Genomic DNA, 14,705 nt, shown 5'->3' on the forward strand with positions numbered 1-14,705 from the left:
TTATGGATTCAAACACATTTTATTCCATTTGTTGTAAGTTGCAAGCATGATAAATATCAAGTCATGTTCTTTTACAGTGTTTTACTGCCACCTATTGTTTAGGAAAAAGACAATTGTTACTTACACAAAGAGTCCTAAACATACAGTAGGAGAGGGTTACAGTTAATACTTGACAAATTATTTAGAATTCAAAATTAAATTGTTTATCATCTATCACTTATTCTGTGACTTGTTACAGATCCCTGGTTCATGACGTCTGCAGCAAAGCAATTTTTAAAACAAAACCACTGCACACTATATCTAAAAGTTTAAGAGAAAGTAGCAAAATGGATATTTGTTGATATAGAGGTGTCACAGAGTATTGTTATTACTAAAGTCTGTATTTTGAAGAGTTTCAAAAGTAAATGTCATGCAAGAAGATTATGGTCTCAAGCAGTACAGTATTATTGTAGACTTGTTTTCCTAGTCCAGCATGAAGTAATTAAAAAACAGTAAAATCATAACCTGTTGCCATTAGGTTTTGCAACCAACAGTTGGGACAGAAAAGGCAACGACAGTTCTCTAAGATGGCTTTTCAGAAGTCTAGTTGATCAAAGTTTAGAAGGTTGTTGTTATCAGACCAAGCAGGGTGCTGTGACCCATCCATCTCTGAGGCGACTTGGTTGCCACTTGCCAATGTGTGATTGCCCCCACCAATAGTAGCGTCACAATCCGGACAGGGTCGGCTCTCCATAGCCCCTCCACACTCGGTTATAACATATACATGGCCATTGGGACATTTGTACCAGTGTCCAGGCTGCATTCCCATAGCAGAGACGATCATCTTTCTCTCCTCCTCATTGATCCTTAAGCCTGTGAGTGGAAGGATGTTGTCTAATTCCTTCATGGCTTCTTCTACTCGGTATTGGTCTTGTTCAGTAAATTGGCCAAACTTTTCCAAAACCTTGGTTATTGTTTGTACCTCGGTATTGATTTTGTCACTTTGTCCTCTCATCTCTGCCATATGGCAACGGGCGTTGAGTTCAGTCAGGAGGGTGATTCTCCGTAGCTCTCTCTGCAAATCAAAGACCTGCTGGTGTGTGAATTTTTGGCGCCAGTTGTTGAGCCACTGCTCAAACTCCTCAAAATACTTTCCTAATCTGTTGCTATGCATGGCTGACATGTTTTCCCTTTGGACCTTCTTCAGCTTTGCAACTCTTATTAGGAAGTCCATCTTGTTTTCCAGGACCCACAGATGTTTTGCTGTGAGATATTTTCTTTCCAGTTGGTTATTGATACGCATATATTCCTCTTGGTGATGCATTTCATGGAGGAGAAGGTTGTCCTCCCACTGATTTTGAAGGGCCATCCTGTGCTCTTCAATATCCAACTGACGTCCGTTTATCTTCACCTTTACCATCTCTATTTCAGACAGGCTGCGGTTGATGTGAGATCCATAGCGTAGATTCTTGCGGATAGGTGTTCGACACTTTGGACATTCCTTCAGTTTGATGGCCACCTGTTCTCCTTCATTTGCCAGCTGGTTGTCATCCATCCCCATGTATTGGTCCATGGCTGTGTATTCAATGATGTGTCCACAGTCCTCTAGCTGAATGAACAAAGCCTCAGGCTCTTCCTCAGTGCCGAAGAAAATCTCTGTGACCTCATCGTGATTACAGATGCGACATTTGCTTGGACATTTGTCTCCACACAGACCAATGCATGGGTGGCCACAATCCAGAGTCTTGGCACAGGGTTGGGTGCATGGCAGACGATCGCATGGCTCATAGCAAAGCTTACTGCAGCTTTGGTGAGGGCACTGCCAAGCGCAGGGCTCAATGCACGGAGCACAGGGCTGTCCACATGGCTTCATACACTTGCTGTGCACGCAGCAATTTTCACATGGTTCCTGACAGGGGGGGCAATCGCGAGTGCAAGGTTCCCTGCACTTGTGAGAGCAAATCAGGAGACGGTCACAATGGTGAGAACATGGGTAATGGAACCGTCCCTGATAACACTTGCCACAGTTACCATGACAGGGATGGCCACATTTTAGCTGGCTCTCACAAGGGGTCCTACATTCAGGCTGCTCTATGTGAGTTTTGTAAAAGCACGCATCTTGCTGGCTGTGGCCACACTTTAGTTTTAAGGTGACCTTCACCTTGCACTGACTGGTGCATTTTTCCCCACACAATGAATCACATGGATGCCCACAGGGAAGCAGCTTCTGGCAAGGCTTCTTGCATATGAATGTCTGCGGGTCCCTGTGGCAAGGAACCATCTGAGTGTGTTGACACTGGGGTATGATCTTCTCAACCTTCACTGGACATTTCTCTGGGCATTCTTTATGGCACGGAAGGGTGCACCTGTGTCCCAGATCACATAAAATCTTCTGGCACGTTTTAAGACACTGGTACTTTTTGTGCTCCGGGTCGTAGGGGTGGCAGACTCGTGAGCAAACATGGCCACATTCCAAACGGAACTCACAAGGCTTGGTGCAGCCCCCCTCAGGGGCTAGTTTGAAATCATCAACACAAGAGGCTTTTACCTGTCGATCTGGATGATTCTGACAACACAGGGTCAGAGCACTCCCAACCTGGTCCTTCTCCTCCAGGGTGTGGAAGATGTTGCTCCACAGTTTGACTTGGCTCAGCATTGACCTATTGCCAATGCAGTAGAGACCTTTTTTGGCGCGAGACAAGGCTACGCAGACTCGATTGGGAATGTTCAAAAAGCCAACTTTACCCTGCCGGTTGCTGCGGACCAGAGACAACAAGACAATGTCATTCTCTTCTCCCTGGTACTTGTCCACTACATGCACTTTGACCCCTGTGAACTCGCTGGCAGGCATGAGATTGCGCAGGCAGTGGAGCTGACCGGTATAGGTCGTGAGGATGGTAATTTGCTCTGGTTTGTAGTCCTGAAAGATAAGATAGCGGCAAAGAGAGACTACAAACATTGCCTCATGTTTGTTCTGATGGCTTTTCCCATCTTTAATCTCTTCTTCTAGGTGGTTGTGCTCCACAAAGAATAAATTGGTATTTAGGCCCTGTAAGACAGCAATTGATAAAAACATATTCTATGTTATTATTTGATATTTATCATATTCTTTTGAATATTGTATACTTTGCCAAACTGACAAAAAACATTTTCTTTTTTTAAGTCTAAGACACTATGCAGATACTTTTGATCCATGCACACAAGCAAACGGATATTCACTGCTGAGAAAAACAAGCAGAATTGAGACACAGCTGGAGAGCAAATAAAATATGTACCTTAATATTGTCATAGTCCAACACAGAGGGATGGTTTTCCAGCTCTGCATAGATGTGTGGGGTCAGAAGACGGGCAATTTCTGGCCTCATACGATGCTGAAAAACAGACCAAAACACAGATAAACACAGGCAATCACATATGGATACACAGGCATACATGCACCTACAAACATAACAATTCAAGTCTAATGCTTTCAACTTAACTGCATCATCCATAAATTTTATTGATCGATAGATCCTGCAATAAGATAAACAAATGAATAGATGCAAAAACACAAACCTGGTAGTTGAGTCTGACAAAAGGAAGTCCCATGTTCACCAGCCTCTCAAACATGGACATCTCCAGGTTGAAGTTCTTAGCAAGTTCATATACTGTGGCACTGGGGCGCAGCTAAAGAAAAAAATATATATATCACATGTGCTTTAAACACTTCAGTTTTCATATCGCTTAGTTTTTGTTTGCTGTACAAACGGACAACCTTTTGTGACGTGATGGAGGTTTGTAGGGCTAGAAATATGCTTTTATAATCAATATGCAAGTTTTGTCATCTCTCTTAACCTTTTTCCAGCTTTTGGCTTTTCCATCCAGTGGTGATTAAGTTAATTTGGCAGGTTTACTGCCTTATATTAGCATATTTAAAAGAGCCCTAGATCATAACCATGCAAGTGAAGAATAAAAAGAGGACTTTCATGGTCACAGTCAGGGTGATTGGACCATTTGAAGTCATGTAAATGTTAGTAAATACTTATTACACAATTCCCAGACAGGTGGAAGCAACCACAGTAGTAAGCCTAGACGCGATGAACAATATTCTGCTCAGGGTTTCTGTTTTAGGGTGACTGGATGGGAATATAAAATGTATGCAAATGAACTTTAACTTTCTTTTCCTGTCCTGTTAAGTTTTTGCTTTTTTGTCTATACAGTATGTGGGAGTGTTTGTGTGCGTGTGTTGGCAAACCTAATTTAACTAGAGGACAGAGTGTGATTGTGCATGTATGTGGGAGGGGTGTCGGGGAGGCAAGACAAATTCTAGTATAAATGTGAAGCATTGTGTTCTGCTCGATTCAACACCAAACCTGTGATTAATGAACAGCACAACAATGCCAAAGCTTATTTTACTTGGAAAGTGTGATCCATCCACCTCCATTACATGCACAGATTTAAGTTTACGTTCCACAAAAACAAAGCTCTAAACACTTACAATCAAAATGAAATACAATCAAATGGCTTTAAACCCATGAAACAAACAGACCAACACATTGTTGTGCCATCAGAATACCTCATCTTACTGAAAGTGTATAAGAGGATGAACCCACCTGGGTAATACTTAAGAATAGGTGAGAGTAGCAGCATTTGAAAAAATGTCATACAGTTTGCAAGATTAAGTGAAAAAAATGGGGCGAGTCCCAGAGCTATTTGGAGGGCTCCTAGGATGCCATATACTGGGGACAGACGTATGCAATGTGCTTATAAGCACCAGTATATGGCATCCTAGGAGCCCTCCAAATAGCTCCGGGACTCGCCTATATATATATATATATATATATATATATATATATATATATATATATATATATATATATATATATATATATATATATATATATATTTCATCTTGTCTCAAATTTTGTATAAGGAGGGGTTGATGTCGAATATTAATACCTGTAATAATTTAATTTAGCTGTAGTTTAAATTGATAAATCAGAGATACTTTGATTGATTTACGCATTTAGCACATTCAATTGCACCCACTTGTATAAAAAGGTAAATGGAGCTTCAGGCGCAGTGGTAAATTACTTTTATATTAATCTGATGCACTTGATGAATAAAAATGACCATTGATTTCCAAGCCTCTATTTTGCATTCCATTCTTATACTTGTTAAACTTTCAGTGTGACTGTAAGAAAGACAAGTTTGTTTGTATATTCAAATGCATGCATAGATTCATGCATAAACAGCACAACGAGCAAATATTAGGAAGAGAGCAGAAATAAGTTACACAGCAAGAAGAGACCAGATCAGAATATTGAAATGTGTGATAGAACTGTGTGTAGTTGGGATCGCATTCTGCAGATTGCTAGACAGGCTGCCTGGCCATATGTCCTTGGCAGGCCCTGACAAGTTGTTGTAATAGTCTACTGAAATTATAGTCTGGCTATCACCAGACCAAGCTCAATCTTTTAAGATTGAACATCTAGGGAGTCTGATCTGTATTTTCTCTGCACAAGAGGCATGAATGATCAACGGGCATAGTTCAAATGACTCTGTACGCAACTGGATAGTCCTTCAACCAATCAGACCAACGATCCGGGTGACGTAGCAGCGACAGCGGCATAAACGGGTTGCTGCGCTTCGGTGGCCGGCTTGTTGAATGTAAACAAAAAGCTTTTTGCCATCGCTTCTCTATCGTCGTGTTAAACCCGCCAATAGCGCACCAGGTTGATAAGCCAGTTTGATTGGTTCCCGCAAATTTGTAATGGAAGCAGGATAGATAAACGTACAGGTTTTTTTTTACAGTAGACTGGGTAAACCCAGCCTGATCAGCATGTCACTCATCACTCTTCTATATATTTTGTAATGGCTGGCATGGGATGTTTTTTTTGTCCTCCAGGCAACAAGCACAAACATACTGACAACCACACAAATACACAAATTCCCTCATGACAGGTTGTCCTTTCATTTTTCACCTAGGCATGTAACTGAGGTAATTTCTGTCAAAGGTTGATGGCATATTAAAAAGACACCAGTGCACACAGTGTCATGCAGAGTATAATGAGATGAAACCAAGAAGTTAAGAATAATTGTCCTATTTTTCTGTGTGGATTCTTACCTGCTGATGGTCTCCGATGAGGATGAGGTGTTGGCATGCTTGGCTCAGTGTGGTGATGGTGTGGGCCTCGAGAACCTCTGCAGCCTCTTCTACAATCACCAGACGTGGACGCACCTTCTGCAGAACTTTACGGAACTTGGCTGCCCCTGTTGTTGTCATGCCAATAACCTGATGGACAGTATATGTGTTTAACTACACACCTCCACTTTTTCATGATTAATTATATTACACACGTTTGTACAGATGCCCTTAAGTATAGAAATGCTAATTTTAATGCCAGCCTATTTAACAGCGTTGACTTTTTGGGGGCTCATAGACTACGGTGCCAGCTCCCTTAACCTTTTGTATATCAGACCCACAGTTACAAAATGTATTATAACAATACATGTGTTGTACGGTCCTTTTGGGAAACATTCTTATTCACTTTTTTGCTGAGAGTTAAATGAGAAAGTTTATACCACTCTCTGTCAATGTCTGTGCAATAATTAGGAAGCTACAGCCAGCAACTGGTTATCTAAGCACAAAGACTCGGAACAGGAGGAAACAGCCTGCCTGGCTCTGTCCAAAGGTAACAATATCTGCCTACCAGCACCTAAAGCTCGCAAATTAACACATTATATGTTGTTTGTTGATTCAGCACTAAAGCTGAAGTTGCAGTTTGGATTCTGACTATTTCTTGGCTGGGTGCAGTAACCTCCTGGAGACCTCCTGCTGATTGCCTGGCAACCTCGCCTTTGTATCACGGTGATCCACAGATGCCGTGTGATGAAAAGTTTGTGCTACTTTCTACTAGTTCCAGTGTTGCTTTTCTTCGGTATACCCAGGACCGGACTTATAGAGATATGTTGAGAATTTAATGTTGCGCACCTTTCAGGCAACAGCAGTGCAAGGCACATTATCATTATTTGATTATCGGGTAGACTGTAAAATTGTGTTAAAGTTTTGACTAAACAAGGATCTACTGGTGGATCATTGAAAAAAATATGCATACTATTCATTGCTGCAATTGTACTGTACCGTGGCTTCCTTCAGGAGACAGAAGTTCTCCTCACGTTTTACATCAGCCAATCTGTCCACTGCATTCTGATAATCCTCTTCAGTCTCTAGGATTCTGGTGCAAAGTTCTAGCCTGTAACGTGCCACCCACAACCTGCAGACACAAAGGAATAATAATGGTAAAAGAATGTGACAACTGACTCAATTATCTGGAAGTCGTAGACTCATTATTTGCTCTGCATCTGGAAGTATAATCAGAGCTGAAGTCAAAGAAATATGATGCGGTTACTTGATATTACTCTAAGAGCAAAACATATCATATCTGTCTTGGAAGGAAATTGCCCCATTTGTTAGTTTAAATAATATTTACAACTATGTTAACAAGAGTCCTCACAGTCCATGTAACGTGTTATGTCTTGGCCCTCTGAGGTGAAAATATCCTCCTTTCTGGTGATTAGTTAACTTAATTATACACACTGGGAATAGACTTGCTTGGGGGATGAGAGGAAGAAAAATGAAGGAGAACAGAAATGTGAGAAAGGTACTAGGAGAGGAGATTGAAAGTAAGAATTGAAAGAAAAAAGAAAAGTGAAACACAGATGCAGGCCTACCGATAGAGTTTCCATCTGTCTGGCTGGCTGAGGGTCCAAATATCAAAGACAGCATCTTCCTCTTCTTTAGTCATGACCGAGTTATTCCTAAGCTCTTTCCTGATTTTGTTCTTCAGCTTTCTTTTCTGGGCCCGTTGCATCTGTACAGATCAAAACAAGTTTTGAACTTTCAGAGCCTCAGTTTATTAACCGTTTTAGAGCTAATCTGGTAATATTTTTGTTGCTCGTTAATTAAAATAGAATCTTGCAGTCTCTTAGTTTGTTTCAAATAAAAATTTACATTAAAGAGTGAGGTGTAGTTTAATGGAGGGCGAAGTGTGTCAAGGCGACAGTATGACACAGAAGTAGTGTATTTAGCCATGGTCTGTAAAAACTATGACTGTTTGGAACATAGGTTTCTATTGGACAACTCTTAAAAATACTGTTAGCATGTGCATGTATCTACTGCTCTCTAACCAGTCCACTATTGCTAAAAAAAAAAAATAGCGTTCTCAATCAGTTTGCCTGATTGAACAGGGATTGCAGACTTGTAAAATGTTCATTATAATCTCCACATTAAAAACATTAATTTACCTCCCATCCTTCCTCGGCCTGTATTTCAGTTTTATCCAGGTTCATAGCCAACATCAGTTCCTCTACCGCTCTGACAGCCTCCTCCATGTCTCCGTTCCTTTTGCCATCTCTACCACCTTTGGGACCAATGTTGTCTTCAATAATCCGCTCTGCCTGGATCAGATCTGCTTCCTCTGCAATTTCAATGAGGTCGTCCTCCTCATCCATCTCCATCTCTTCCTCTGCTGCTATATCCAACACATTGCAGTAAGAATCAGTATGAGAAGGATTCATGCACCAGTACAACACCTGCAGAATTTTTGTTTTCACTGACAATTTATAATGTTGCATGGGGCGTAGTAAGACACAAAACAAGGAAAGGTCCTAAAATACAGAAAGTTAACATGGTATGCGGGAGAGGGGGCAGACAATATTTGTCTATATACTGTACATACCATGATAAATGGTTGAAATTCTTGGTTTATATAATCTTCAGTTATAAAAAATGTCTATTGGAACTGGGTGCTGGATTTAAAAATTCCACTGGAGCTGTTTAGGGTTTAGAATTTGGGTCATTTTGCCATTTTTTGGAGCACTGAACACTCATGTTCATTTCAGCTGGTTTTGGAGACTGCTGACGTGGAGCTGCAAGGGCTACCTGGCCGATGTTCATACACATTGCTGTGGACTGAAAGGTAATGACAGTTGCCCGAAAACAGTTGACTTTAAAAGACAGAGTTTAGGTGTCCGGCACTGAACACATCAATTTAATATAAAGATGAACAATTGGAGAGAGAGAGAGCTTCTACTTTGCTAAAGTTATATTTTTCATTTAAACACATATTTAGCATTGTAAGGCTTTCTTGGCGATTTATATCAGTCTGTAATGGTGAAGTGCTAGTAAAAGTAATGACAGTACAGGTCTTAGGTGTCTGCTGGTTGACATTCCCATTACTTCTTTAATAATGTAATTCTTTTAGCTGGTCAGCCAATAACATTTTCACTGCATCCCGACAATAACAAGGTGAAACAGCTTTACAAAAGGAACACTTGCTGTTCTGTTGTCACTGCTGTAGTATGAACATGCGGATAGTTACGATACAAATGCATCTGTGTAAATGAGAACAGCGCTAACTGGTTTTCACTTTTTTTAATTGGAAAATGTAAAGGCCTCTGTGGAGGGAATCTTGTGTGGTTAAAATGATCCATTCACACTAACACAGTTAGAATGTGTGTAGGTAGTTTCAGGTGCTGTTTACAATCAGTGAAAAGAAGCCAATTATCAGATCTTTTTACATCATTACTGTGGAGCCCCGCTTACACATTTGCGGTTTTCTCGCAGGTTTATATAGAGCTCCCCCTACAGCTTCAGAATAGATATTTGGCAGCTCCTATGTTTACTTGTGTCTGACTCCTCACTTAGTCTGCAGTTTCCTCTTTCTCTGTTCCTCCGACAATGCTTTCCTAGCTTTCTGCTTCTTTTTTCTGGCTCAGCCATGACAATAGTGTGAAAAACTCCATTGCTACTTTGTTAGCCATTTCCTGAATGGGCGTATATGTGCAGTGCCGTGAAGCAATTTGTTACATCGCAAGACCTGATATCACATGATACTTCCTGACGCCGAGGCCGGCGGCTCACCGGCCGAAAGTTGCAAGGGTGGTTTTTCCTCTCACAGGCGCTAGGGGGGAGCAAGACGACCACCATTCAACGCAAAAAAAGACAACCATTCCAATGACTCCAAAGCTGTAAATTAAGCTAAAAAGAAACTGCATACTTCCCCTTTAAAAGCCTTACCTTCATTTATATTTGCATTCTCTGTCTCCCTCTGCAGGAAGACGGTGGAACCAATACCCAACCACTCCATCATCAGACTGGACTTCTTCTCACCCCAGGTCACAAAATCATCCGGTGTCTACAAATAATTTCATAAACAGCAGCTGATGAGTTTGCACTTGTCTTGTTTGGTCTATTCAGTTGTACTCAGTTTACACATATACATAAGATGTGTATGTTTTATTCCCTCACTGGTGGTTGGTTGTGTAGATTGTCCCAGTGTCTGGATGAAATAAAGCTGCGTAAGAAGACTTCACGCAGGACGCCTTTCAGAGAACACTCCAGCTTCATGCTCTGACTCTGGATCTCCCTCTCCTTCTCACACAGCTGCCTGTAAATCTGTTAAACCGGTTATTAATACAGTGATTAGGTGGTGACATCACACAAGAATGTAATGTATGGCAACTAAAGCTGAGTAAAGTGACAAGCATATGAATAGGACACAAAAAGATGAGGTACAAAATGTGCAAAACACAACATTAGCATGATAAACTTAAATACATTTTATAGAATATAAAAGGCTAACCTAGTAGGAATGATCTTAACCTAGTCTCAACACATTGATATGCATTAAAGAAATTGCATGTAGAGCAACTTGAAACATCATGCTAAGTTATACGAGCCACACTGTAGGACAGTCAGCATCCTACCTGATTATATGCTACACGCAGGTGAGACGGCAGCTTCTGTCTGAAGTTATGTGAGCGGGTCAGCTCCCTTAGATTGAAACGCTTCAGGATCTCACTGTTGCTGCGGCCTCCTACTCTCACTATCCCCTCTGGCAGAAATGTATGAATACCTTAAAAGAAAAGGCAAAACAGAAAGCTTATGTGTCTTTGTTTGTTGTTAAGAGACTGTTCTAAATCCCAAAACCACTCAAACAACATATAAAACAGATCCGAAATTATTGACATCACTGCTTACCCTCAAGGAACTGATCCAGGGCATGGTTAGTGTAACACACTACCAGCATCGGAGCATTGCCTCTCCAAATATCCTGATTTGCCAATAGAGCCTGAGCAATCTTAAGGCCAACGTAGGTTTTTCCTGAGAAAAATGCAAGATTTTAAGGGACTTTATCATTTAACAAAATGTGTGAAATTCATTTGACACTATTCACAAATTTATGAAGTCATCAACATCCAACAATGGGTTTACAATGTCTCACCAGTGCCAGGAGGTCCCTGTATGATGGTCAGCTCCTTTGTGAGGGCCAGTTGAAAGGCTCTCATCTGAGACTCATCCAGCCCCAGCTTCTCCATGCTTGGCCAGGCCGGTGCCTCCAGGCAGTGAAAGGGCAGCATACCGTCCTTATGGTCAGGGTGAGCAACAGATGACAGGTCATAAACATCTATTCTCCGCAGATAAGCTGGGGGATGCACGTCTGTGCTGCACTCCACGATGTACCTGGATGCATTATGGAGAGAATTAGATCTTTTAGCATTTTCTGTAGTAGGCCACGGTTAAAATGTACAGTTAAATCCACTGCAATAAACATGTTAAAGCTCAATTAGTTATTATGATTAAAGAGAGCTTATGTAACTTTTGCTAAACAGCAGCCACAAATGGCACTTACAGGATAATGGTAATGTTAAAAACATAGTGTAACAGTAGCACAAGTAGAGAAGAGTCATAAAGCCGTTGGGACTGACTCAATAATGGCAATTACTTAGCAATATCTATCTAAATTCCGCTTTCTTTGTGTTGGAATTTTAAACTCCGGTCAATTTAATCAATCTATGGTTAACTGCTCCTCGGATCTCTGCAGGGTAAATTCAGACAGTTAGCTAGACTATCTGTCCAATCTTTTTTTTCATCAGAGTTTTCTGTTGCATGACTAAAACAAGTTTTGAACATACACATGTTCCACCAAAACAAGTTCCTTCCCGAGGCTAGTTTACAGCAGCATCGTGGCTCTGTCCATCGCCTAGCGCCGCTCATGGCGATTGTGATTGGTTTAAAGAAATGGCAAAAAACCAGAGCACGTTTTTCACCCATCCCGGAAAGCTGTGTGGATTAGCTAGACCCTCCTTTGCAGCGCTTTGGAGGAAGGTCTGGCAATGTGAGACTAGGTGATACTAGACCAAGTAAGCCTTTAGCTGCAAAGTGTACTGAATTGAGCAAAAGGTGCATTTTGTTGCCTGTGAATTCAACCTTTCATTTGCGGAATAAGGTGTTATTCTTCAGTTTTTTAAATACAAGCTCAAAAGCAGCATGAATTAGTTATGATAGGTAAAGGAAAACGGTGGGAGAGCTGGATAATTCATCTTCACATGCCCAGCGGAGATAGGGGGTGCTTGAGGGTTTACCAGGAAAAGCTGGAGATGGTTCTCAGGGGAAACGCCCACCAGGCTGCACTGTTTGCACCACACAAATTAGCATCTAACATTAGGCAAAAACATCAAGAAAAAGGAGAACTATTTTCGATAAACAATGCTTTGTAACTGATAACTCCCATGATGCACTTAAGAAGGAAAAGCTGTTATTTATTTAGTATTTTCTGGTAGTCACAAGAGAAAGGTCTGGGAGACAGATGGCCAACAAAGTGTTCCATATAATACATTACTTTGTGGTATCTACGAAGGGCACTGGGAGTGCAGACAATAACCGAACTTTTGAACTCATCCATGCGGGATAGCTTTTTGGGAATACCGTGGCGATATAATTAAATCATGCCAATTAAAACCGTGATTGCTGAACTTGCTTTGTACCATTTCTCCCCCCTGCTGCCCTTTGAAAAAATCTACATGTAAACTTGTTTTCAGTGCTGTGGGATTATATAAAAACTATGACCTTGATGTTAAAACTCCTGCACATCACACAAACACGCAGACACACACTCCTACCTCTGAAAGGGCAGGTTGTCCTCCTCCTGCTCCTGTAGGCCCTCTAGAACATAGCGATAGGCCTCAAAGTAGGCAGTGGTCTCAATCATCAGGAACGATTGATCTTTCTGTGAGATAAAACATGTTTAGTCCTTTGTATATCGGTTTCATATAAAACCATAAATTCCCCCACTCTGCACCTATCCTGCATGTTAGGAACTTAACAGTCTTGAGAGGTGTTGATTTACCTTGGTGGTCATTTTGGAAGCTGCAGTTTGATGTGCTATACAGTTATACTGAGAGGTTTTTAATCTTTTGTCAACCCCATTTATATCAGTGAAGGGTGGACTAAATATGAGGAAACGCCTCTCAGTATTTTCGCTTATGTACTTGAAAAACTGGCAACTAAATTTCAATTCAGCTACAGTGTTTTTAGATTAAGTGGCTGAAATTAAACCCTAACCCATATCCACAACTGCATGCATTCTACAATTTACTGCTCACCTCAATTCTGGCCAACTTCGCTCTGCTTTCTTCAGTAAAGGCAATCTGGACCTGTCCCTTCCGGAGCTGTTTGGGGTCACGATCTGACACTGTGGCAAATAAGAAGCTCTCAAAATTATCACACGACAGGCAGACCAGGGACCCGTAGATCAGCCTCTTGGAGTTCTGCCAGACCACAAACTGTAGGATAGATGGAGGAAGTATTTTTATTACACATGTTAATATACTCTATGTCTTTCCATTTGCTATTCAATTAGCAAAATGCCATTGTTTCTCTTAAAAATGTGCTTGATTGTATTAGTGAAATGTCATACACACTAAATGTAACAAGCATCTAAGTCCATCCAGAGACGTACCTTAAGTGGCTTAATGTCAAACTGGACTATGTAGGCAAGGCCAGTCGGCGTGCACTGGGGCACCACCACTTTTGTGTCTAAATACACTCTGATGTCATCGAAGCGCTTCATCTTCAGTGGATTATCACTCCTCCCCTTGTCCATTTGGTCCCGAAGCAATTGCTGGATCCCCTCACGGAGTGGCCGCACAAAGTCCTCTCTCAGCAGCCGGAAGTGCGTGTCAAGGTAGACGTGGGTGTTTGTGTAGCGCTGAAAAGTGAGGTTGGGTCTAAGAAAGGGTTTGTGTTCCTGATGGAACTCCTTAGGAGTTGGGTAGATGGATATGGTCCTGAAATCTTGCTGCTCTTCGTCACCTGGGTTAGAGTTAGTGGGAGTTTCAGTTACTCATGTATCTATAAAACTGGGTGGCAATTATTTCATCCCAAAATATTTTTTCTGCAGTGTTGGCTTGAGGGCAGTGTATCAAAATGTTTAAAAACCAAAAAACAGCATTTCAGTAAAGCTATCTATAGGAGGCCATTACCTGGGTTATCACCTCGAGTGGGTAGGAGGGCATAAGTGTCCTTGTCTGAGCGCAGGGTACCCTCCGAGGATCTCTCCTCGAGGTGCTTGATCAGGCTCTGAATACTCTCCACGCTCTCCTCCGTTTCAGGCTGGATGTCCACTCCTTTTGCCCTCAGGCTGTTGATGGAGGCATTGAGCACCGTCAGTAGCAAGCTCACAGCCTCGATAGAGCTAGCAGGAAAGATGCTGAGGACCTAACAAGCATTATATTGAGGATAGTTAGTTAAAGCATATTTAACTACAATGAGTTCAACTACTAATTTAAGAATTGCTAACAGAAAGAAGCACAATCAGGCCAAAATAATGAGGAACATTTTCCGTAACAAAAGTTTCTGTAAAAGTTTGAACACTGTTGGTTGGACTTGAGTTTGTGTCATT

The 14,705-nt window shown here is 41.4% G+C and overlaps 1 protein-coding gene across 3 annotated transcripts in view; it reads right to left on the bottom strand.

Moving 5' to 3' along the window:
• znfx1 (zinc finger, NFX1-type containing 1) overlaps positions 1 to 14,705 on the bottom strand; it is a 20,913-nt gene continuing 6,208 nt past the window's right edge. For 2 of the 3 annotated variants that reach the window (XM_028574808.1, XM_028574809.1), the window contains 16 exons: positions 14,287 to 14,521; positions 13,764 to 14,116; positions 13,408 to 13,587; positions 12,925 to 13,031; positions 11,247 to 11,485; positions 11,003 to 11,125; positions 10,729 to 10,877; positions 10,271 to 10,417; positions 10,040 to 10,157; positions 8,266 to 8,489; positions 7,693 to 7,832; positions 7,103 to 7,235; positions 6,086 to 6,253; positions 3,535 to 3,645; positions 3,255 to 3,350; positions 1 to 3,028 (listed from right to left, as the gene is read on the bottom strand). In XM_028574808.1, the coding sequence (XP_028430609.1) occupies positions 575 to 3,028; positions 3,255 to 3,350; positions 3,535 to 3,645; positions 6,086 to 6,253; positions 7,103 to 7,235; positions 7,693 to 7,832; positions 8,266 to 8,489; positions 10,040 to 10,157; positions 10,271 to 10,417; positions 10,729 to 10,877; positions 11,003 to 11,125; positions 11,247 to 11,485; positions 12,925 to 13,031; positions 13,408 to 13,587; positions 13,764 to 14,116; positions 14,287 to 14,521 (4,977 nt within the window). In that variant the 3' untranslated portion in view covers positions 1 to 574. Of the gene's footprint in view, positions 3,029 to 3,254; positions 3,351 to 3,534; positions 3,646 to 6,085; positions 6,254 to 7,102; positions 7,236 to 7,692; positions 7,833 to 8,265; positions 8,493 to 10,039; positions 10,158 to 10,270; positions 10,418 to 10,728; positions 10,878 to 11,002; positions 11,126 to 11,246; positions 11,486 to 12,924; positions 13,032 to 13,407; positions 13,588 to 13,763; positions 14,117 to 14,286; positions 14,522 to 14,705 lie in introns of all 3 variants that reach the window. The other variant, XM_028574810.1, reaches the window with a different exon arrangement.

Source organism: Perca flavescens, chromosome 4 (assembly GCF_004354835.1).
Source record: "Perca flavescens isolate YP-PL-M2 chromosome 4, PFLA_1.0, whole genome shotgun sequence".
NCBI lineage: Eukaryota > Metazoa > Chordata > Actinopteri > Perciformes > Percidae > Perca > Perca flavescens.